This window comes from Oenanthe melanoleuca, chromosome 8 (genome assembly GCF_029582105.1).
Source record: "Oenanthe melanoleuca isolate GR-GAL-2019-014 chromosome 8, OMel1.0, whole genome shotgun sequence".
Classification (NCBI taxonomy): Eukaryota; Metazoa; Chordata; class Aves; order Passeriformes; family Muscicapidae; genus Oenanthe; species Oenanthe melanoleuca.
Genome location: NC_079342.1, coordinates 15,746,321 through 15,771,274, shown reverse-complemented (window position 1 = coordinate 15,771,274; position 24,954 = coordinate 15,746,321). Strand labels below are relative to the sequence as shown.

The window sequence follows — 24,954 nt, the reverse complement described above, 5'->3', positions numbered from 1 at the left end:
TTTTATGTTGCATGTGTTCATCTGCTGAAAGCCGGTGGGTCCCTGGCAGTGGGAGCCCCGACGCCCCTCCAGTGCTTCAGTACGGCTGCCCCGAGGGTGGCACTGGGGAAGGTGCCTGCTCTGCCCTTCACTAGGCAAACGCCTTTGGTGTTTTAGCTTTGATGGCCGCCGTTCAGATCTGCACAGCCTAAGGTCGTGTGGTTATTGTCCTAGTGGTGATAACCCAGCTGAAAGTTAGGCTCCAGTCCGGCAGACACAATACAAGAGAGATAGGAAGAAGACAGTTCTGCACTGGAAACCTTGCAACTGAACATGTAGGGGAAAAGTCATCTTTAAGCAGGAAAAGGAATGTAATCAGATGTAATAAAATCAGGTTTCTGCCCCTGCTTTGTAAAGTTCCCAGCGACAGGCGCTGCTTTGAGCCATCGCGCTCTGCCTCTCGCAGTCTGGCACTAGGCAGATTCCTCCCCGCTCCATCCGCGAATTGTCTCATTACTACTATTAGTTGATCGCTCTCCATGTGCCGTTAGCCGACCGGGTCCGGGCCGCCGTAGGTATAAAACCCCGCGGGCGGGCGTTGCGCTCCCTGCCTGCGGGGCCGGGCTGCGGTGAGTGCGGCTGACCCGCGGCTGCCGGGCCGGGACAAGCCGCGGTGCTCGGAGCAGCTGGGGGCTGTCCCGCTGTGTCCCGCTGTGTCCCGCCGCCCTGCGGCAGGGCCGGCGGGGCCAGGGACGCGCAGCAGAGCGGCGGCCTCGCCGCCCCGGTTATTTATAGCTCGGTGCTGCTTCCAGCCCAAAATAAGCCTGTCGGCCGGGCTGCTGCCAGCGGGGAGGGGGCTGGCTGGCTGCGCCCCCCGCGCGGGGCCGGGCAGGGCGCGCCGAGCCGCAGGGCCGGGTTCGAGCCGGGCCGGGCCGGGCCAGCTGCCGCGGCGCGGGGCTCGCCTGGAATGCGGGCGCCGGGCGCGCGTCGCGACTTTTATGGAAAGTTGCAGCGGCGGAGCGGCGGCCGCAGCCAAGGGGCGCTCGGCAGCGCAGCCCGCCCGCCGCCGGAGCGCCCCGAGCCGCAGCGCGGGCAGCGCACAGGTAAGAGCGGCTCCGCCGCCGCGGGCACAGCGCGGCTCGGCCCCCCCGCTCCCCGCAGCCGGCCGGCCCCGCTGCCCCAGCGTGCGGCGGGGCTGGGGCTGCCTGCCCGGCCGGACCCGCGGCGGGAGCGCCGTCTCCTCTCGCCGCCGAGAGCCGCCCCGCTCCGCTCCGCTGCGCTCCGCTCCTCTCTGCCGGCGGCCGGGCCGAGCACAGCCCCAGGGCTGCGGGGCAGCCGCGGCCGCGGCGGGGGGAGCGGGCTGGGGGCGGTGCGGCCGCGGCCGTGCGGGAGCGGGGCCGGCAGCGCCGAGCGGGGTCCCTCGGGCCCGCATCCCTCGGGACGCAGCGGTTTAACCGAAGGCGCTGCCGTGCGCGGGGCTCGGCCCGCCCGGCCCCGCTGAGGCGGCCCGGGGGACGCGGAGCCCGGGAGGGCCGCCCCGCCCTGCCGTGAGGGACCCGCGGTTAGTGATATGCGGTTTATGAAAGTTAGGTGAGAATCCCGTAAATGCCGGGTTTGCAGAAACACGCGGAGTTCGGTTTTGTTGGTGTGGTCTTTCGCAGCGAGGGTGTACTGAATGCGCCCATTGCTTCTGCTTCACTCTGAAGTGATGGCTGTAAAAAAGTGGCGTGGAAAAAGATATTTGGGTTTTGTGACAGCTTGTAAATATGTTAATATCACGTTTGTTTTAGGTAAATAGGGGCTTCTTTTAAGCCAACAAATATTGAAAAAAGTACGTTTAATGAAGCATGTTAGAATTTCAAAAATTAATCAGCGAATAGCTGTATGGTAGAAAATATAGTACTCCTAACCTTAGATCTCAGGTCTTAAGAGACATTAGATCTAGAAAATTGTCCAATGAAATGATGAATTATAATTGGTCTTACTGCTGGGCCAAGTGTATCAATTAAGGAGCATGCATGAGAATATGACTGGTAGATGTAGAAATACAATTGTGAAATACAAGAGCTGGGTAGATGGTTTAAGACATCACTAAGGCATACTTTCTCTGACTGCATTTGGCACGTATTAGATGAGTAGTTTTCTCAGTGAAAGAAATCAGGGAAGCATTCATGTGGTTGTCCAGCTTTGAAAGTCCTTTAAGGAGGAGCAGTGCTGTGGTCAAGCTGGCTGCGGGGAGGCAGTGGTGAAAGCAGTACAAGAGGCAATGGAAGTGGCCCTTGCTGTGCACCAAAGGCAGCTGTAGCTGCTCAGGCCAAGGTGGTACACCTGATCCAGCTTTTACAGGCACCCCCAGTGGGGTAGGGTTGCTCAGGGGGAAGCAGCAGCGTGTCTCTAGGAAGCCCTGGACACTTCTCCTTTGTGGCAGAGGCCGAGCTCAGGCCATGACCACTGTGGGTCACCACCCCTGCTTCAGTCTGAGCTGGCCAAGAGCATTTCTGAGAAGAGGCAGAAAGGATGTCCTGTCAGTGGGGAAGATACCAATTGCAATAACACCTCATGGCCAGTATTTGCATTACCTTGATCTCTGAAGTCCTATCACTGATGTCAACACAGCACACGGTTCATCTTCAGCTGCTGTGACACTGCAGGGAATGGAGGAACTGTGGCGTGAGGCAAAATACCCCGTTTTTTCTCTTGGGGACCTCAGTTCACAATTTACTGCCACTTCCATTAGGATCAGCAGATACCATGGAACATGAAATCATGGGCAGGACATCCTCATACCAGAGCAGTCTCTGAGCCCTCACTATGTTTGCTCTGCAGCCAGTATACCCCAAAATAGCAGAAGAGAATAAGGAATCAGCAGACCTTTTGTACAGAGAAGGCTGATTACATTTTTTCTAACAGCTGGGCTGAATGGCACTGTTGCATTAGGAGTGTTTATGTGTATAAAACACAGGCATCCTTTACAATACATATGTTTTTATAAATAACACCCTATCTGCAAGGAGTATTCTACAACAAAATAAGACTCTCAACAAATGTTGAAGTGTGATAAATTCAAAGACTGAGGAAAAGATTATGTATGAAAAATTATCCGTGTCACTTGTTGGTAAGCATTCTGGTCTTCAATTATGAAGACTTAATGATGGAAATACAAGTGAGCAGAAGTAGTTTTGCATTTTGTATTTATACAAAATGTGAAGTTTAGACAGCTGGTATTAATTGTCATAACTCACTGGCTTCAGTGAAGCCAGCTCAGGATCTTCCCCTCTGCACGATAATTTTAGCATCTACTTCAGTATCTGTGATTTGGTACAACAACTGGTACTGCCATTCCAGACCAGTTACAGGGAGGACATAAATGATGACCATTCCCCTCCCCTGTTCTGTTTAATATTTTGTTAAATATTTCAATGCTGTGTTTGAACACAGTGCTGTGGACTGTGTTTGCCTCTGCTCGGTGCTTTGGCTGTGAGCAGTGAGTTTCCAACTCTCTCAATTTGATTTTCTTATATAAAGGAGTCTTCCCTGCAAGTAGATCACAAAGAGGAGACAGATGGTGAACGTAACTTAGTCCGTGCCATGAAGGGCTTATTTATAACTCACCAGTAGGAGAGCAGGGGGCCTCCTGAAAGGAGAAATCACAGAGGAACTGGACCTTTTTTTAAAGTCCTGACTTCATGCTTCTATTGTAAAGAGTGGTGTTCACTTCAGGGAAATGCTGGCATTTTGTCTGCCTCTTTGGAGGAGGATGTTTATCATGCCCCTGAAAAACAATAACTTTTTAAACGAAAGTGAATTTTATTATTTACAAGAAAGTTTTTTATTCTTTAATCTGGTTAAAGCAGCACAACTTTTTTTTATCAATTGAGGACTCTGACCTGCTTTCAGAAATGGAAATTAATTAAATTTTAGGAGATGGAGTTTGAGACTTGTGAGCTATCCAACTTTCTGTGTCCCCTTAATGGTTTTCTTTTTTTACTTTTTTTTGCCCAAAGTAAAATTTTAGGGAGGCTGCATAAAAAGTTGAAAAAGTGCTATGATCATAACAGATAAAGGCATATTTGAGGTGCTTGCCTGTCCATTTATAGTAAATGAGTAAGATGTTTGAAAGCAGTAATTTATTTTTTTACAGAACATTTCTAATCTGTTGCCTGGTTTCCTATGTATTATTTCTTTTGTATTAAATTTTCAGTTGACCTTAAGAGATCCCTCTCTGCATTACAGCCAGTCAAGTTAAATGGCATTTTCTCTTTCTTCCAATTCCAGAGGTAGGACCATCGGTCACTGAATGCACTTCTTGAGGAGTGGACCTTTCAAAGGGACCCTGAAGTCTGGTACTTTCAGTATAAAACTTGTAACACCAGACTAACTTTATCAAAGATATGTCATTTAATTGTAGGAAAGATAACATGTGGAGAGAAAAAAAAATAACACTCTTTTCAGGTGAATGCTGGAGTGATGAGACTGGGTTGGCAAAGGGTAATAAGCTGAACTTGTTTTTTGATCATGGTTATGTTCAAAATTATCATCTGGGATTTTTTTCAAGGGGGAAGCTTCAATGAGAAGCTCTTACAGCTTCTGCTGAGGTACATTGATTTTGGGAAATAAAAGAAAACATGAGACTGAATATTAAGATTGAACAGCTTTGTAACAGAAGAGATAGTTTCTGCAGTAAGGAACTAAACAGGCAAGCTTGTGTCACCTCAAAAAATAAGAATTGCTTTTATTAGATGAACTCTGGGAAAATACAAGAATACATACATATAAATGCACGATTTAATATAACTAGTTCATCTCAAAATGGAATTAGTAGGTCAAGGTTTCTTGGGTTGGAAAATCTATTACTGCATACTTCTGGAAAGATATTGGCAGATGAGGAAGGCACTGCTCTTCCATGATTTGCAGATGTCAGGACTTCCTAGTGTAGCCACTGGGGTTTTCATTAATTCATTGACTGTGACCCTTTCCTGATGGTGAGGCAGATACAAAGGAGCTTCAGTCTGCAGTGGTTGTTCCTGGTCATTGCCTCACAGACCCAACTCAAAACTCCAGGAGTGCTTCTTTTTTCTAAAATATTTTGATTGTCTTTATTGGAAATTACCCATATGCCCTGAGGGGTGCCTGAGGCAGGGTGCAGCTGCTGGCCCTGCTCAAGGTTTAATGGCCATGGGGAGGGATGGAAGTGCAAACATGGTATTATCATGTCTAGCAATGTGCTGGTGCTATATATCAATCTCTTTTAGCATCAGGGGTGGAGGTAGGATGACTTGCAGAGGCAAAATGCCTTAAAGCCAGCTGGCTAACCTTCAAACATATTAGAGTTAGAGATGCCAATGAACTGGAAAGGAGCCTAAAGTAATAGCAGATATGGCAGTATTCCAAATGGCAGAAACATATCTGCCATCTTGAAGGCCCACAGCCTGTTGGACTGGCACTATTTTGGAAGTTCAGACAGCAGGAACTTGCAAAGAAAATTTCTTCCAACATTTGCATTTCTAAGGAAAATTTCAGATTTGTTATCCCACAACTCCATTTGTCAGAGGTTCAGGTTATTGGAGCTATCACAAAGGTTCAAGACAAAGTCTTGACTCATGAACATCATCTTCTTCTTACAATTAATTGCACATAATAAACCAAACTTTGGAATAGTATCCCTGAGGCTACAGAACGCTGGTGCAGTTATCTGCCTTTCTAGACTCCACACAATTCTAACATGCTATTGTTGTCCTGAAACAATCTCAGTAAGAACTGCCACTTAGTGATTATATGTTCATGTGTTCACAGGTGAGAAACTGAAATGCCTTGGATTCCTATCACTCTACAAATGAAGGGGTGGGGTGGGGGTGGTGTGACTTTCTGTACTGATTTGTTGAAAGAGAACACCAAAGTGCTCTCCAGAACATCTCTGTTGAAGCCAAATTTGAAGAGTATAGAATTTGTAAATCAAGGCAAGCACTGGTAGCTAAAAGCTTGTTTCACATGTTGTGACTGCTTTCATTGGGAAAGACATCCCAAGATCTCTAAGAATCCCATTCCATCTGCGTAGCTACAGCAGTGCTGATGAGCATCAGTGATGCTGGTGTATTTTTGAAAACTTTACATGAAAACAACTCTTAACATTAATTATTTTTAAAACTACGCCAATGTTTATGTGTTTATAATCTGTTTGCAATTAAAAATTAGAGAATTTGAAAAATAAGAGCTTACTTTCCATTTAATGAAAATCCCTGACTTCAGCTCTTCTAAACCACAAGTAAGAAGTCCCTTCCAATGGTAAGCTGCTTTTCCAGCATTTTTGCTTAAAATGTTTAAGCCTTTTTTTGCACCATGTTTGGCACACTGACTTTTTAGACTTTCCTGGCACTCAGAAGATCAATACAATACAGACAGCAGTAGCACTGGAGTCACATCATGATTTCCTTCCTCCCACAAGCTCTCATAGACCTGAAACTTAAAAGAAAAAAGAAGAGAAAGTGCCTTTCTGTTAATTTCCTAGTAAATAAAGTGTACTTCAAAATTTCTAACAATTTTCTTCTAAAAAATGCCATGCAATTTCTAGAACACAACTAAATTATATAAATGCTTTATCTGTATGTGGCTTTCCTCTCCCATTTCATAGTTTTTGGCACTACTTTTCCCTGGAGACAGCCCTAGAAGGGACAGCATTACTTTGCACTCGTGTGTCGGGTGAAGGGTGGGGGATGCAGCCGCACCTGTGCCGTGCAGGGCTCCCCCAGCCCGTGTCCTCACAAAGACAGGGCAGCGGCTCGGGGAGGCCGGGGGCGCTGGCCCCAGCCCCGGGAAAGCCCCGGGAAAGCTCCCGCAGCCGCAGCCCCGCTCACAGCCCGGCCGAGCCGGGACAGGGCATTCCCTGCGCTGCCACCAGCGCCGGCAGCTGCAGTTTGGCAACGGTTTGGCTCCAAGTTGTTTGTTCTTTTAAATGGAAATTAGAACCCAGTATTTAGGACTATATAGAGGAGTTATGAGCATGAATAGTGAATCATAAGCTTGTTCTTTTAATTACTGTGGCATACTTAGAACCTATTCATGACTTCAAAAGCCCCAGAGGACCAAGTGAAATTGTGATACATCAATTTCGGCCTATGCAAACTTATTTACAGGAAGATGGTTAAAGCATCATTTAAAAGGAAAAGAAAGGAATAAAACTACAACTGTTTCTTTCAGGTAGAAACTGAAAGCCACCTTAAACATACCAGGTGCAGAGCACAATACAGTAACCATGAATGACATTGCACAGAAAACTGAGGTATGTACCAATTTTAAAGTAATCAAGGCAATGTAATAATTTATGACTGATGCTTGCAAAAGTAATAATTACAAATACTTGTAATTAATAGTAAAAAATAATAGTAAAGTGCAATTATACTGGAAGTCTGCTAGTATTGCCATTATTTTTAGACAATTAAAGGGGACTTGTTCAGTAGCTTAAGATTTGATGGAATCTGTGAGTTATGTTCTTATTAAAAAAAAACATGAAGGAGGAGCGCAAAATAAATGCAACGAAATATGAAGAAGGTTTAAATGTTGGTGGCAAAATGCTGGGCAACATTTACACCTGATTCTAAAATGTAAATCTACTAGGCTACTTCAAGTATGTGTTCTACATAGACGTACTGAGTAGCAGGAACAAAAACTTCTGGTGATGTTGGAAAAATATGAAATATGGCATGCTTTTAGCCAGTTTTCTTGTATTACTTTATTGAGAACATTCCTGTTGTCATCACTGTAAATAGAAAAAACTTCACAGTAATTCTGAAAGTGGGAACCTTTGGTGCCTAGACACCCACAGAGCAAGTATTGGCAAAGAAATGTCCGTTTGCTGTATGAGCATCAGAGCCCTGGTAGTTCAGCAATCTTTGCACTTCATAACATAAAATCACTGGGCTCCTCGTTTTCTCTAGATATTAAAAAAGAAAGCATATAATGTACTGGAAGTTTTAAATTAAGAAATACTACTGTTTATTTAAAAACTATAGATGGCTGTTGAAATGGTGCAGAAAAACTCCCATACTTATTGTATTATGCATCTATGTCTTTATATCCCTTTTAAATATTGAGGCAGATTGTCTCTTTGGTGACTGCTTAAGATTGAAAGCAACAATATAAATCTGTATCTAATTTAATAGTTTAATACAATGCTGAATGTTGTTTTGGATATTTTATCATTATAACTGTTTATGAACAAATACAGTAATGCTTAACAGATGATGGCTCGTGGCACACAGTTAATAATCTCAATTGCACTTCTTTTTTATGTTCTTACATACTTTCTAATCCAATCTATCAGAATATTTCTGTCCATCTGTTTCAACATTCTTTTTCTTATCTTCATTTCTTCTATATCTTCATCAAGATTCTGCTTTCTTCATCTAAACCCGTCCAAAAGTCCTATGTGCCCAAGCTTCACAAAGGTGATGTAAAGGATAAATTTGAAGCTATGCAGAAAGCAAGGGAAGAAAGAAATCAAAGGAGATCTAGAGATGAAAAGCAAAGAAGAAAAGAACAATATGTTAGAGAGAGAGAATGGAACAGGAGAAAGCAGGAGGTTATTTTCTTTGCTAATATTTTGTGTTATATTAATATTTAATATATCTGAAAATCTATTCACATTATTTGAAGACAATAATACTGGGTTTTCATTTAAGTTATAAAGACAGTTTACTTTCTGTGTTTCATCAACCAGATGAAAGAACTGCTTGGATCTGATGAAGACGATGACACCAAACTATCTAAAATAGAAAAGGGTTATGTTCCAAAGCTCATAGGTAAGAGAGGCCTGACTTTAAAGGCCACAGAATTCACTGGTGTTAGATGGAACTGCTGAGCTGTGCATTTCTTGTCCACAGGAACCGTTAAAGGCAAATTTGCAGAAATGGAGAAGCAAAGGCAAGAAGAAGAAAGAAAAAGAATGGAAGAAGAAAGAAAGCGCAGAATTGAACAAGATATGATTGAAAAAAGAAAAATTCAAAGAGAATTGGCAAAAAAGGCACAGGAGGTACGTTCATCTGAACACAACACAACACAACCATCAGGATGTAATTGTAAACATAAACACGAGAAATGTTTTGTATTGATCAGAAGGATTTGATCTTAAGATTTCTGATAGCAGAGATTTACATGGGAGATACTTAGTGGGGTGGAAGAGATATAATGTTCAGGGAGTCTTCATTTCTTTACAGTAATGGTTCTCTTTTAAGCTCTAAAGTTGAGATGTAGATGAAACTGGGCAGACATAAACCTGGTAGGAACCAGGCACAAATTTTGGTGTCATATGCATATGAGTTTACTAAACTAATTTGAAAATGTTTCTTATATTTTATCAACTCTTACTTTAGACAACCTTTGCTTCTAAGTTAGTGAATAAAGTTCAGTGATACATGAACTAAGCAAGCAAGAAGTAGTAAGAAAATACCAGTGGCAGGCAAAAATAAGACAACACTAATGCAGTAGAAATAATAAATCATAAAGATCCAGGTCATGTTTTATTCCTTTGCCATTCTGTGAATCATCATTGCATATATATATAAAAATAAAAAATATATTAATAGACTCCAACTGTTGTTGATGCCGATAAAGCAAATACTGTCTTTTGTAGAATTTTGTGAAAGGATATCAAACTTAATTCCTTCTGCAAGTTTTCTTCAGTGCTGCAAATACTGCAGTGAGAGTAAACATTTAAATGACAGACCAAAAACATATGCAAATTTCCTATTTAACCAAATGATAGTAGTATGTAATTTAGGTTTGAATTTGTTGTAAGAAATGAAAACCAGTGCTATAGGAGAAGTCAATTTTTGTATAGTCTTTTCTACTAGAATTTCTAACATTGTTAAAACTGTACTTTTAACTGGCATTGTATCTAGCATGTATTTAATTTACCCTGCAAGGCAGAAGTACATACATGTAGAATTTTTAAAAGTATGGTAATTTCAGCCCATAACATAGGCACGCCATAGGAAGCAAGCACAGCATTAGGCTTTTGTCAGGAGTTGAGTGGAAGACAACGTCACTTGAATCAGAAATAATAAATGACTTCGCTTTAGATTTTTTTTTTTTTTTTTTTTACCGAATTCTGGAATGTTTAAATGAAGAATGCACATCTCAACTACTGTTCTTGACTCAGCACTGTGTTGACAACGCTTTAGCAGATTTTGTGTGGGATGCTTTATGTCTTGTTGCCTCTTCCTCGACAAGTGACCTATCTGGATTATTCCAACAGAGCTTCGGTCATTACCAGATTTGTGAATTTATGTGCTACATACATATCACTGATACAAAGTGAATTTCCAGTTCTATGTTTGCAACTCTAAGGCAAAGAGCCAAATTAATGTAATCATATGAAATTCTCATTTAATAGATTGATGACTTTAACAATACGGGAACTGAATCAGCAGCTGAGGTAATCAGATTTTTTTAAAGAAATATTCACCTACATTTTTATTCACCTTGTTTTATTTTTGTAATTTGGGTTGGGAAAACTTAGGAAAACAGCACACAAATACCTAATTAAAGTTCAAAAAAGGAACTAACAAATTTTTAATGTATATGGAACTATCTCTGTACTTGAAATCAATATATTGAAGTCTGAAACAGAGCCTGGACTATGAATACTTTGTGGTTAGTTAAAAACATCTGAAATGTAAATATTCAACGCCACCAGAATTATTTGATATATATTGGGAATGATTCTTTTAAGTCCTCTGGCTTTGCAAAGAATTATCTTCAAAGCTCTTTGCCTTAAACTTGAAATTAAAGGGGGATTCTGACAATATATAGATGTTTGAACAGCTCACTCAGTTAACTTTTTTATTTTTTTACTAATATACCACATGGGTTTTGATTTCAAGTCATGCAAATAAATGATCATTTCAAAAAGCTGGGTCCAAAGGTCCCATTGTCTTCCACTAACACAAGAAAATCACACTTCTACTACAGTTTTGGAAAGAAAAAACTAAACCTGCAAATTCATCAGTTAACAGGGGAAAAATACGGGTGAATTATATTTTGGCAAATAAATTGTACAGAAAGAGTTGGAGCAGCAACATCCTTCAAAAAAATAATTACTGTACCTGACAAATTACATATTAGAAATTACAAGTGAGATATTTCTGTATTGAGCTATTGGCTTATTCCAGCCACAGTTTATTATCATTTACATAATAAATATAAAACTGGAAGTAGAGTGTGGTTACAATTGCTGTATATTCAAAATTACACCTGTTCTTTCCCAACCTTGTTTTTATGGCTAATAGTTAATGAAAACCTATAAAGAAATTAAGGAGTTTGCCAGCCATTATGTTTAAAATATAATTCTGTTCTTGATACTCTTCATATATTAGAAGAAAACTAGTGACTGCCACAGGCAGGTGGATTTATTCTTGTGGATAATATTCAATACAAGTAAATCTTTTGGAAGTTTTGGTGCACACAGGTTAGAACAGCAGGTTCATTAAGAAATGAGTCTATCTAGAAGTCAAGTTTCATGAAAATATAATAAATATCTTTTTGGACAGGAAGGGGATGATTCACTGCTAGTTACAGTAGTGCCTGTAAAAAGCACCAGGACACCTGGGAAGATGAAAATAACTTCTGAGAACACAGGAAAGGAGATAGCAGAACAAAGAAAGACACAGGATGAAGAAATGAAGCTAAAATATGAGGAACAAAACCAATTCCTTAAGGAACCCAAGTGCCTTTCATTTGTCAAGGTAAACCAGTCATCCAAAAATACCTATATAATAGATATTTTTTGGCTTAAGATACAACTGTTTCATTTTTCTTACACAGGGTAAAAATGAAAACAGTGAAACTCAAGAGCCTCTGTCTCCTGGCAAGCTGAAAGTCACATTTGAAGAACTGGAAAGACAAAGACAGGAGAATCAAAGGCGGCAAGCAGAAGAAGAAGCAAGACAACGTTTGGAAGAAGAAAAACGTGCCTTTGAAGAAGCCAGGCAGCGAATGGCAAGTACACGTTTTCTCCATGTTGGTACAGAATTTGCACAGTGCTTTCACATTCTTTCCCGTACGTGATTCTTCTTTCTTATTCCTTAACTTTATTTTAGCTGTTAAGACTCTGGAAATAAGTTTTTGAAAGACATTTTTGGCCTTTGCTCTAAATCAGTGACTGTACTGACATAATGCTTTAGACACTCTTACAGTAAACTCAAGGAATACAGGTGTTTTGATTTTTTCAGCAAATTAGTAGATTCTCTGTCGACACTTTTTAGTACCTTAAACTGTAAGCCTTCAAGAAGATGAGAGGCTGTCCTCTTCTGAAATAGTGCTGCAGATGGTTCAGCAACAAGTTTATGATGCAAACATTCCGTAGGAACAGAATGCTATTTCTTATCCCCATATTTATTTGTAAATGTGATAGAAATATACATCAATTACAAGTCTCCTCTTATGAAGGAAGGCAAAAAAAAAAACAGTTTTTCTGTACGTACTGACATAAACAACAACATACTATAAATTACTAGTGAAGTCCCCCGAATTTTCAGAAATGCAGCTCACAGATCCTGTTTTGTAATACTTGGAAAACCGTCTCTATCTGTGTTCTTTATCATAAGTCAGAGTTACACCAGATCAGCTATAAAGAGACTTCACTACAGATCATTCTTTGATCATACTGAAGGAATCATACACTTAGTATTAACCAGATAGTTTAGTTCTGTATTTCCTTACTTTTCCATACTCCATTTCCAATTGTATTTTTAAAGTTCTGTATTTGAATACTTTTCCCCTGTACAGTCATGATCTCTATGACTTTCTTAATTCACATACAAAATTCACATACAAAGAAGAGTAACAAGAAATGAGACTTTAATCTTGCATAAAAACTTGGAAAATATTATTTATAGAAATTTTCTAGGTTTAACAGAGTATAGTTACTCATTAACAGTCTTGGAAAAACAGCTCTAGATCACTATTTCAATTATATTTCAAAAACATTCAAGACATTTATATTCTAAAGAAACAAACAAAACCAAGAACACAGAACTTCTAGAATGCTGAAACACACAAATTCCCAACTGGTCCATACTGAGAGAGTTCTAGGTTCAGGCAGATACCCAAATTGTAGTTCACTTCTTCATCTCCACCTTCAGTAGATCACTGTTGTTTCACACCAATAACCTTGCCATTATGTCAACAATGAACTTTTTTCTCTTTTTTTGGGGAGTTGGGCAAGGGATTGTAGTGAAGGAGAAGAGTGAAGAAACTGAAGGAGAGTGAACTTTATGAAGTCACTTAAGTGTTCTAACTGAAGATTCAAGTTCACATCTCTCTTCCTTACGCTTATGCATTTATTTATCAAGTAATATGAAATAATTTATAAATTCTCCACATTAAAAGAAATTTTCTAACATGAAGCTGTACCTGCTGACCAGTGGTTGTCAAAATTTGAAGTAAACATTTTTCTTAAGAATTCAGCAGTTAATTTCCTTCAATTCTTTAATTTTTTTAGTTACAAATTTCAGACAAAAGATTTCTCTAATTCCCTTAATGGGCTACCCTACATACCAGTCCCAGGGCTGTTCACAGTATAGAGATCTGGATTATCAGTATTCGGACAGCTCCCAGTCCACTTCCTCCATTAACAGATAAACTACTCTGGGATGTCCTCTCAAAGGGGTTCTTGATTGCAGTTTACAAACCACAGGCTTCTCTTAGCAGGTAAGTGTTCACTGGAGAGAAGCTATAGTGAAGACATCAGAGTATCTCAATTCCTTTTCTTCAGTGATGATTAAATGTCTAAAAAGAAAAGAAACAAAAATCTCAGTCTGTAATAATAGCAAAATGGTAACTGATTCAGTTTTGTTATAAGACTACAGCATTTCTTTAACTGGTGCATGATGAAAGTGATTTCTATACAAACAAAAAGACTTGATGGTATAAGCATCTATGAAAACGATGCAAATAAAGAGAATAGAGTGTCATTTACAGTAAATGATCCAACAATGAGACCATAAAGTATGTACTAACTGTTTAGCCTCTTCCTGATAAAATATTGTTCTTTGAATTACACATTTGAAATACACATTAAAAACACACAGATTTTTAAAAATCGTAACAGCTATGTGTAGGATACTGAAAATTTCTCGCTCTCTTGGCTAAAAACAAAGATTAAAATGTTTCTCACAGGAACCTAACTCTCAGTGCATTTTTCTCCCCCAAGGAGAAAACAGTATTTATAGAAGATCAGAAAGGAACAGAGTTTTTATTTACTATAAAGAGTATTTTTTCTTCGAGTAAGTGCTATTTATGTTTTCCTCTATTCTCTTAAGATAAATGAAGGTGGCGATGAAGAATCTGAAAATGCTGTTAAAGAACTCCGCCCTGGTAAACTCAGACTCAGTTTTGAGGAAATGGAAAGACAGAGGAGAGAAGAGGAAAAGAGGAAAGCAGAAGAGGATGCACGACGACGCATAGAAGAGGAGAAAAGAGCATTTGCTGAAGCAAGGAAGAATATGGTATGGTATTTTGGTTTAGCATAGAATTTAATTTTTACCTAAATCTCAATCTGGAAAGAAACTCTGGAAAAAACCTTTAAATAGTTAGGAATACATGTTTCAACTCCTTCATGAATCACTTAACCTTACTATTTATTAGAAGATAATGGGATAAACTAGTGAAGTTTACCAGAACTCATCAGAGAACAATCCCTCCTCACAGCCAGCCCAGGGAGGATTTCAGATAATTTCGTCAAAACCAGCTATTATATACAAGTGGGTATTATTGGGCTAGGTGCAATATACATGGGAAGCAAACTGTTTCCAATATGAGGGTTTGTTGTTTTGGTTTTTTTTTGAGAAGAGCAATTTCTTTTACTGCTCCAAGTTTATGCCCCTATCTTTACACAGTGTCCACCAATGATCTCTTACTACTAAAGCACAATTAACAGCATAGTAGAAAAATGCACACTGCAAGTATGAATCTTCAAGTCATCTGTGGCTCTTTAGGAAGGAAAAATTAAAAGGCTGAACTCAGCTACTTGATGTTTTTAATGCTTGTTCAGAGAAAAACAAAAAATAACTTGTGGTGTTTACCATTACAACTATCTTGTAATACTATCTTGTCTCGACAAATACAGATTTCTGTCATATGCAAGGACTTGCAAAATTATACTGGAGACACATTTCCAGGGGCTTAGGACTGGCATAAACTACCTCAAAACACAGAAAGATGCCTGATTTCAAAAGCTAGGAACAATTACTTATATTAAAAAAAAAAAAAGGCTTTTAACTGTGGTCTTCATACTTATTCCAACCACTTCCACATTCTGCAGGCTTTTGGGTATAAGCCAGTTACTTATTGGTGGATATCAGGAAATACAGCATTGATGAAGTAGGGTTTGTTCAAAAAGCGGGCAGGGGGCAGGACCTGCCAGTCTAGAACCAGGCATCTGGTAGAATCTTCCTACATCCTCTGTGGCTGAACTGGGAAACACCATCTGCATCCCAGTAACATTTTCTTAATCTCTCAAAGCCATACTTGGGAGAGAAATGAAAATTTTGTATGAATACTGATACTGCTGGTAGGGCTCCCTCTGCCTGGAAGCTGGACCAAAGACAAGACCTGTGCCGAAAGACTACCTAGAAAGGCCTAATTTTACAAAATATGGCTAAAATATTAACTAACTAACCAAAGGGATTTTGTACATCACACAAATCAGCTAAATCTTTGTGGTTTTTAACCAGGGAGAAGGTGGCGCACTATCTTTTTGTCACATAGTAAGTCAGAAGTACAGAGACAGCTGCTAGTGCTTGCTCACATTCACAGCTTTTGAACTCTAGTGGGCAAAATCTCAATTGATGCTTCTTGTGGTCACTTAGGTTTAGTATCTCGAAGTGATGAGCTTATGAACTCATGCATCACCAGCAAGAGACTTTTCATGTTTCTTTGTTGATTTAGTTATGGGTAGCCTCTAAAAACTATGGGGCATCACTTTCACTATAGGAAAGAGTTTACAGCTTTGGTTTTTGACTTCACTTCTCTATACAATTTCAACAAATGCTCATATTACATGAAACAAATGAAGCATGCGCTGAAGTCCAACTGTAAGCTTAGAAGGAATATCTGAGTAAAATCTGTAGTGAATAGCAGAATTTGAGTGGGATTGGCCTAAAAAACTACTGAAAGAGCTGTGGCAAATAAAGAGCATATGGGCAAAGTAGGTCAAGAAAGTGGTATGAACTAAGACACCATAACACCAAAAGCAGAGAAAGGTGTGGGTTACAATGGCTGTAAGCAGCAATAAATAGAAGTAGTGAAAAGGCTCTTATAGAAATGTCTATTTTCTGTCCTTTATATAGACAGTCAGACCACCTTCTCAGATGGGAATGTTGCTCCTTTAATTATTTCTATCATTTGACTGGTTACTGCTGCCTATAGCTTATGGCATATTGAGCTCTCATGTCTGCCACAAGGCTTCTAAAACCTGTGCTGATTAAACCGTGACAAAAGCCACATCACCCCCAACTCAGTACCTGGACAGTGCCTGACCTCACCTCACCTTTATCTACAGAACATTCCTGTTGAGACAATCTCTGCAAGTTTATATAGCTACGTGCACAAACATATATTCATTCATGTCAGTTTTATCACAAGCTTACATTAAAATTCCTGCATAGTTCATTGTCACTGCTGGCTGCTGTTGTAGTGTTCAGCTTCATATTTTAGTACTTCACCACATTCAGTCTGGTAAAGTATTAGTTCTTGCACTTGGCTATTTTGGAAGTAATGAAAACTGCCTTTCCTAGGTCCTACTATCTTACGAATTAATCTAAAAGATAGGCCAGCTGTTCCTAATGCCAACCAAGCCTAACCCTACTCTGAAGCCAGACAAGGACAGGGGAAGGAAGAAACCTTTGCTGGTGGGTGTATAAACCAATAAACTGGGCACATAACAGCATAAACAATTCATGCACAAAGAAGAGTTTCTTCTGAATGTTCTGTTCAGTTATCCTTACTGGGAATACTAATATTGCTTTAGAACATGAATATAATTCAGATTGCTTAAGAAAAAGATTACAGACAAATATACTTCAGCATTAAGAAGAATGACATTTAAACACAAACACTTTGTGTGAAGTAAACAAGAATTAATTACTTCAGGTCCTGAAAGTGCATTTAGAGGGCATCCTCCCCTGCAGAGGGAGAATACTGCATTTTAAAAAACCACCTAATCTTCATTATAAAAGTTTAGTGCTGTAACTGAAGTCAAATACAAACCCCCAAACCACTCCCACATTATTAGAGGAATACCCACATTGGCAGTGCTGGGGCAGATGTGACACAGTAGTTACTTATCTTTATGTACTAGAAGTGTCTGAACAATGCTGAGATTTCATCACAGATATAATTAATACTCTGAATTTCCAGCAGGTACTGGATGATGAATCACCAGAAATGTTTAAAACCTTTTCTCAAGAATCTCTCATACCTGGTAAACTGGAAATTAATTTTGAGGAGTTGCTGAGACAAAAAATGGAAGAAGAAAAGAGGCGCACAGAAGAAGAGCGCAGGCAAAAGTTGGAAATGGAAAGGCAAGAATTTCAACAGCTTAGACAAGAAATGGGACAGGTTTGTACATCAAACTATATGTTAAGCATACTCTGAATAAAAATATCACTTCATTATTAAAATCTCAAAAGGTTAGGACTGAAAAGACAAATGCCTTTGAAAGAAATTTTAAATTAATACATTCAACATTAGGTGAAAGGAAAGAAAAATATAAACCCTTATTTTTAAAACACTATATAATGACATTTTTATCTATTTACCAGGAAAATGTGTTTATCCCTTGCCACCTTAGAAGTAAGTACAAATTTGTAATTGGGTTTTGCAGTAATTTCTGAAAATTCTGGACTATTACTAAAATGATTAGATAATATTTATGATACTGGGAGAACAGAAGTATCTACTTCCCAAAAGAATACAAAAACAGAAGTAGGAAACGGCAAAATTCTTGCCTTTTCCTCAGAGAAATACTGTGCTACCTACTGAGAAAAATACAGCGGGCTCAACTTTTTTCTAATTGCTGTATCAAGGGTTTGAAGACTGTCACAGATGATTTTAGAAATCACATGCAAAATCTGCTTTACATCGCAATGTAATCCCATTCATCACATCACGAACCTGATGTTTAAAACATCACATTCATGAACTTCACACTTCAGTTTGGCTGTGGGTGGCAATTCTTTATCATTCCCTTTTGAATGTTAGAGAATGACATTAATTTATTATTTTTGTTGCAAAGCTCGAGCAAGTAGTAAAGGCTTTAGCTTATGATGTTCTCAACTAATCCTGGGGAAGAAGGGAGAGACAAGGACATCCAGCTAAAATGCATGAACGCCTTTACCATTAGTCAGAAGTCATAAAAGGAAGGAGAAAAATATCAGTAATTACAGCTTCACATGTGGTTTGACAACAGGATCCACAACTGCCCTTTCTTTTCCAGCCACAACATCCTGAAATGCCATTTACTTTTTATTGAATTTTAAAAAGATAAAAAAGGCTTTTTTATATTTTTTTTAAAAACAAAACAGCTGTATTTTAGAGGATTACTTCATATCATATTGCAAGGAAGTAGAGCTGAATTTTGGACTCTGGATAAGTAAGTTTTTTGTACAGGTCTGTGTCGGGTTTTCCAAATCCATGAAGGGCAGTTTACTGACAGCAACCCTCGAACAAGTGGCATATTCAAGCAAGGTATTTTTAAATCTGTATTTAGTTGAGATAAGATACAAATGCATTCATCATGAGATAGCAAGGAAAAAGAAATTACAGGAGAAAGGTCTCTTAACTAACAGAACTGTAATGTATTGAATTATATCATCTGGGGGGAAATGGGTAGAAAAAATAATGAGGGCATTTTCCATCTTACACATTTTGTAATTTCTGAACAGCTGGAAGAAGAGTCTGAAACTTTTGAGTTAAGCAAAGAATATGAAGAATTGATGAAGCTAAAAAGAAGTGGTTCTATTCAGGCAAAGAACTTAAAAAGCAAGTTTGAAAAAATAGGACAGCTGTCTCAAGAAGAAATACAGAAGAAGATTGAAGAAGAGCGAGCAAAGAGAAGAGCAATGGATGAAGAAATAAGAGAAAGGGAAGCTGAAAAATTTCATGAGGTAAGTTGCATTCTGTGAATGTTAATGATCTACTTATTCATCACACTAATGATGCAGGAGTGGACAAGGCTGCTGCCTTCATCAAATTTTGCTGTTTCCAAAATTAAGTTTTCCCTTCTTTCCTGTTCCCTCCTTTGGATGCTTAAGGATATCACACCTCAGCATCCCTTAAAGAAATAGCACCACTTTATTAGCAGTGATTTGGTCAAGCACAGTTCTGTTTTTCTGCTCAAAGCCCTACAATTCAGGATCTTAAACTTGCCAGTATGAGGGCTTAAAACATCTATATCTGAGAATTATCTATTACTCATCACTTGAACTGCTTCTCCTTCTGAACTGTTAATTCATTCTCCACTCAAACAATACCATTTGAAGATCAAGTCTGTCATGTATACTCACTCCTCAGGGCAGAGCAGAGAGGGTGCCTACTTATCTATACTTCAGTTTTTCAGAAGGGAAACCCCAAGAAACGGAGCTATCAGTGTAACCCATTGGTCTGTAATCCATTAGCTCAGTGCGAACTTTTGTGACAAAATGTAAAACTTTTAACAGTACTAAGCCTGATGTGAGCCTCATTTTGGCTCTTCTCCACAGGTGTCACTTCAGCATCAGCTCAAAACCTGTTTTACTTGTGAGCTTTATAATGACTGACTCTCATTGTTTGCTTAAGGTCAACCATTTTAGGTGTTGAACCCATGTTAACATCATGGTACACAACTCCAGTCACTGAGGATATACAACTGCCCAGAAGTGCTCAACTTCTATATGAATAGAATGCTAAGAGTACTTTTCTACCCATTTCTGGAAGTACGGTTGCAAAAATTTTTTCCTATCCCTGGGATGAACTATCACGAGACTTACCCTAGACTTAAACAAACCTCAGAAAAAAACCAGGTCTCTGTGTGGCTTTGCTAGTTTTATTAGAATTTGTATGTGTAAGGCAATAAATAACAGTTAAGCCCTGTTTTTAACTATTATTTTCCAAGGATGATGACGTAGATGTGACACCAGCCAAGAAATCCGAGGCTCCATTTACTCACAAAGTAAACATGAAGGCTCGTTTTGAGCAAATGGCAAGAGCCAGAGAAGAAGAGGAGCAGAGGAGGATTGAGGAACAAAAATTACTACGTATGCAGTTTGAACAAAAAGAAATTGATGCAGCATTACAGAAGGTATAAATTGCAAAATAATATTCTCCAGTCGTGTCATTTAACTTAGCTTCTAATTACCACTGTAGGCAACACTACCAGCAGGTGCTAGGAATTGCTGCAATAATATAAAATTGCTTTTGGTGTTAGCACATACTCTCTATGGAATCAAAGAATGGTTTGGGTTGAAGGGACTTTAAAGATCATCTAGTTCTGATTCCCCTGATGTAGGCAGGGACACCTCCCATTAGATCAGGCTGCTCAAAGCTCCATCCAACCTGGCCTGAACACCAGCAGAAGAATACAAGACACTGCGAAGGAAGGTCATGACATCCTCTGAATAGTCTGAAAATGGAATTGACACTCATGCCTGTATTTTACACCAACATTCCAGCCTCATTAAAATGCATTTACTGCCTGTGGCATATCCAGATTGGGTGCATTGTTATGTACTGAGGACAGACGTGGAATTTCCCCTTCCCAGAAACACAGTAACTTGTAACCAAACGTGTATCACTAACAGTCATAGTGCTATTGCCACTTTAAATGTTTTAAATCAACTTATTTTAAAACAGAAAAGGGAAGAGGAAGAAGAAGAAGAGGGCAGCATTATTAATGGTTCTACTTGTGAAGATGAGGATCAAGCTCGATCTGGAGCTCCCTGGTTCAAGAAGTCACTGAAAAACACATCAGTTGTTGACGGCGAGCCAGTAAGATTTACAGTTAAAATTACTGGAGAACCAAAACCTGAAGTTACATGGTGGTTTGAAGGGGAGATGTTGCAGGACTCTGAGGACTATCAATATATTGAAAGAGGAGAAACCTACTGCCTTTACTTGCCAGAAACCTTCCCAGAAGATGAAGGGGAATATATGTGTAAAGCAGTCAACAATAGAGGCTCAGCTGCTAGCACCTGTATTCTCACAATTGAAAGTAAGAGCTAGCATTTTAATTTGCTTAAATCTCAGATAGTCTTCTTGCATCTTTCCTGTTATGAAATTCTAACTTCCTGTCTCTCTTAATCCTTTTTCTGTTTTCTAGCTGATGACTACTAATGCTCTACTTTAGCTGGAATCTTTCTTCCCCTCAACTCTCTTACTGCATCATCTCTTTCTCTGATGGGGCCAACTAAAGAAAGCAAGGATGTGCATTAATTTGTCATTCCTGCATCAGATAAGAATATACCCTTCAAATTGTGAGAATTCCCTACTCAAAAACCAGTATCAAAGGCTAAAATTAAAAAATCATTGTATGAAAGATCAACTGAAGGAAAAAGCTGAATTATCATAGTGCTCCAGCATTTGAAGACCAATTCTTGTGTAACAGAATAAAGCTGAAGACACGATCTGGAAACATGTGTAGTAGTGTATCTTGCATGAGCACTGAATATTTAAGCTATTTTACTTTATCCCAGAGGCACTCTGCTGGCAAAGGAAATACTTCTTGATGATTTTCAAAACCCAAAGTGTACTATTTTTAAAGAATAAAAGAAGACATAACACTGCTCACCATTTTTTCAACAACTTATGTTTTAAAATGGGCTTGCATTGCAAATGTTTTGCTCTGACCAACCTATGCAGCTAACAATCTCAAATAAAAACTCCTTTAGGTTTGTAGTAGTCTTCCAAGTACCAACACTTGCTTGTAAAACTTGTGATTTTTTTATTGATTAAATCACACAGAAGCAGGTGGTGACATCTATGATTGGCTCATATTTAAAGCTGGTAAAAAATAAGCTGTAAGAAGAATATTTTCATAAAGTGCCTGTTTTCTCAATCTTAACAGAGTAAGTTTACTGCCACATCTCTAAATGTTGTTTTCTTAAGGCTACTGTACTATTTTAAAACCTCCTGACATCAACATTCATGTCACTTTGTTAACACCCATCTGAACCATTCAGATTAAGCTTCTAGAGGAGTAACTTGATTAAAAAAAGCCACGTGTATAGGCCTTGACATAAAGGCAAAGTAAGTCGCAAGAAATTAAGTTTATGTGGTCATTTCAAAAATGAATATTCCTGTGACTGAATCTGCTTTCTCTGAACAGTTACCTGCAGCAAGTCACTCTCTGACCTCATTAAGAAATGGTAAGGAGCTGCATGGTGTTTTGAATTTACCCTAATAACCACACAACATTTTACTTCATTTTTTGTGGGTGGTGTTCATTCACAGAAGTACAGGTTGCTACAATATTTTTGCTCTGAAGCTAAACAGAGCATCCTTTAGCAAAGGCAGGGACAGGAGCATAAAAAAGACAAAAACATTGCTATTATTATTTGTCAGTTTACATTTATTGAGAAAAACCATACAAAAGCCATTATACAGTTAATGTGTACCCATATTACATACAGTGTCAATGCAAGCTCAAAACCACATTTTTGTAAAGCATTCGATTTACCTCAAGTCCAAGCTGCATCTCCCTAAGACACTGTTCCCATCACAGTTGCCTTTTAAAGCCAATCTTCTGTTTACACACGGGTAGTTTCTGCAGAGAACACTTTTCTCAGGACGAAAAGGCATTTCACATGCACGCAAGAGAAATATTTGTGCATACACAAGGGTTTCATATGCTATTACTAGGGCAGAGGGAATCCTGTCAATTGTATGCTTTCTGAAAAGCCCAGTCCTCCCTTCCTCCCCCCACTTCCAGTAAAAAAGAAAAATGGAAAAGCTTTTAGCATGCAATGGAAAACTTAAGAATTACTCTGGAAAAGAACAGGGGAGAAACAGTTTCTACCATTCAATAAAATACCACTAGCAAAAAGATGAAATACTTCAAGATAGGCTGTGCAAGTGAATCGTGATCCTGTCTGCCTGGACAAGCGAAACAGATGACTTATACTTAAAACTACACTAAAGAGTATCCACCTGGTATTTCATTCCATGTCCTAATAACCTATAGGCTGCAGAAAGTGATATGAAAATGCTTTTCCTACTTGGAACATTATGCTTACTTTTAAAATTTTTCTTACTCTTCACATTCATTGTAGGACACTAAGCAGTGAGGGTGGGGTAAGCAGGAAACATTTCAAGACACCTTTTGGACAAGTTCACAGCATTTCTAAGGAAGTCCAGTTATCTTTTTGGCTACAGAGGTAACTCCAAAAATCTACTGTTGTCCCAGGAACTCTGAGTTTGGAGAAAGAGTTGAAGAAGAAACACTATGCTCTGCACAAACCAGCATTCCTGTAAGCCCTGCAGTGAGAAAGCTAGAAGCCAATACACCTCAAATGCTACACACAAGAATATCTCACCTTCCAAACACTAGCAACATCCCAATACACTGGCTTTTTCTTCTCTATCTCCTTCCACAGGCTAAAGTAACAATTGAAAGACTGTTCAAGATATTTTAGGAGTAACAGTTGAAGGAAAAAGTACCATGTAAAAAGGAAGTGAACAAATGACTCACCCCCACACTAAATCCACAGTATCAAAATCCAAATGGTACACATCTACCCTCTTCTCATGTCAAAAATGAAGTTACACGTTAAGCTACAGATGAAATACTAAGTGGCTTGAGAAACTGAAGCACAACTATTAATTCAGTTCAAAAAATTAGCTTGACTGTTTAGAAGAATATAAAGTAAAATAGATGGTTTATATTATTAAATCACAGTTTAAAAAACTTAACAGATTATGGAACATTTATGGTCAAACAAAGAATACTTTAAAGAATGAGAAGTGATCAAAACAAAAATTATACCCTATATCATTATGTATGGGATACATTTCAAATCTGTTATGCTTTTGCCAATTTTACCTTCTACATGGAGCCCTTCTATGGTCCATGCTCATCGGCTCACCAATGGCATACACTCAAAGGATTCCTCTTTACTGGTAGTAACTATCTCAGGACCTGATTCTATGAGCTATGATTTGGTGCTTGCAGCATCTTCAGCACTGTGTGTGAAAATGAAGGCAGTATTTTTGAATATTTTTCTTTGATGTACAGATAAGCAGGACTTTTGAAAGAGGAGCAGCACATTTTAGAAACAGAATAATGAACAAAAAAAACAAATAGATGCTGCTTTATGTTAAGCTAAAAAAAAACCAACAACAAAAGCTCAGAACAAAAACCTGTACCAGACCATCTGTAAGACATTTAACATTTTATACTATCAAAATATTCAGCAATTCAGTTAAAAGTATCAAGAAACAGGATACACTGACTGCTATAGCGATAAAATATTATTTGCCATACTGTTATAGATTTAACTGGTGCTCATGCTTTTTCAGTTAAAACATACTCATCTCAAACTCCAGAATCTCTTTTCCTACCATGTAAAGTATGAATAAGCGAACTAAGTTAGCTAAAGATTCCACTAATACACTATAACTGTAAGACAAGTTATCAGTGATAACAACAAGAAGTCATTCTTTACATTTAGATCTTATGGATTAAGTGGGAATAGTGCCCTATTATAAAAAAACATTTGTGAAGGCTGTTGACATTTCTAACCAAAGCAATTCCTGCATATTTTAAAAGTTTTGATTCTTTAATTGCAACATTATCTATTTGAGATAAAATAACAAAAATTACTTATTCTGATCAAGTTTAATTACTGCAATCTAATAATCTTTTCTTTAAAAAAAAAAAGAAAAAAGAAAAAATACATATTGACCTAGAAATATAAACAGTTGTTTAAAACTTGAGATTTTTCCACTCAA

The 24,954-nt window shown here is 38.8% G+C and overlaps 2 protein-coding genes and 1 long non-coding RNA gene across 44 annotated transcripts in view; 1 reads left to right on the top strand and 2 right to left on the bottom strand.

Annotated features, from left to right (window-relative positions):
- Positions 1 to 995: 995 nt before the first annotated feature.
- Positions 996 to 24,304, top strand: NEXN (nexilin F-actin binding protein). Of its 34 annotated transcripts, none has more exons than XM_056497215.1 (15): positions 996 to 1,082; positions 7,174 to 7,255; positions 8,363 to 8,554; positions 8,693 to 8,774; positions 8,856 to 9,004; positions 10,367 to 10,408; positions 11,523 to 11,717; positions 11,797 to 11,970; positions 14,295 to 14,480; positions 17,395 to 17,592; positions 18,643 to 18,720; positions 18,918 to 19,139; positions 20,126 to 20,311; positions 20,863 to 21,220; positions 21,329 to 24,304. In XM_056497215.1, exons 2-15 carry the CDS (start codon positions 7,229 to 7,231, stop codon positions 21,340 to 21,342), a joined length of 2,103 nt encoding a protein of 700 aa, XP_056353190.1. In that variant the 5' UTR covers positions 996 to 1,082; positions 7,174 to 7,228; the 3' UTR covers positions 21,343 to 24,304. The 34 variants fall into 34 exon arrangements, with proteins under 34 accessions (XP_056353190.1, XP_056353188.1, XP_056353208.1 ...); XM_056497213.1 differs by having other exon boundaries at positions 17,392 to 17,592; XM_056497214.1 differs by lacking the exon at positions 996 to 1,082 and adding an exon at positions 1,144 to 1,569 and having other exon boundaries at positions 17,392 to 17,592.
- Positions 3,189 to 8,352, bottom strand: LOC130256032 (uncharacterized). Its single transcript, XR_008841051.1, has 3 exons — positions 7,624 to 8,352; positions 6,196 to 6,438; positions 3,189 to 3,751 (listed from the first exon to the last, which is right to left on the bottom strand). It is a non-coding gene; the product is annotated as an uncharacterized LOC130256032 (long non-coding RNA).
- FUBP1 (far upstream element binding protein 1) overlaps positions 12,715 to 24,954 on the bottom strand; it is a 32,912-nt gene continuing 20,672 nt past the window's right edge. For 8 of the 9 annotated variants that reach the window (XM_056497250.1, XM_056497252.1, XM_056497253.1 and 5 more), the window contains one exon: positions 12,715 to 13,761. In XM_056497250.1, coding sequence (XP_056353225.1) covers positions 13,744 to 13,761 — 18 coding nt within the window. In that variant the 3' untranslated portion in view covers positions 12,715 to 13,743. Of the gene's footprint in view, positions 13,762 to 23,806; positions 24,187 to 24,954 lie in introns of those variants that run through there. The other variant, XM_056497251.1, reaches the window with a different exon arrangement.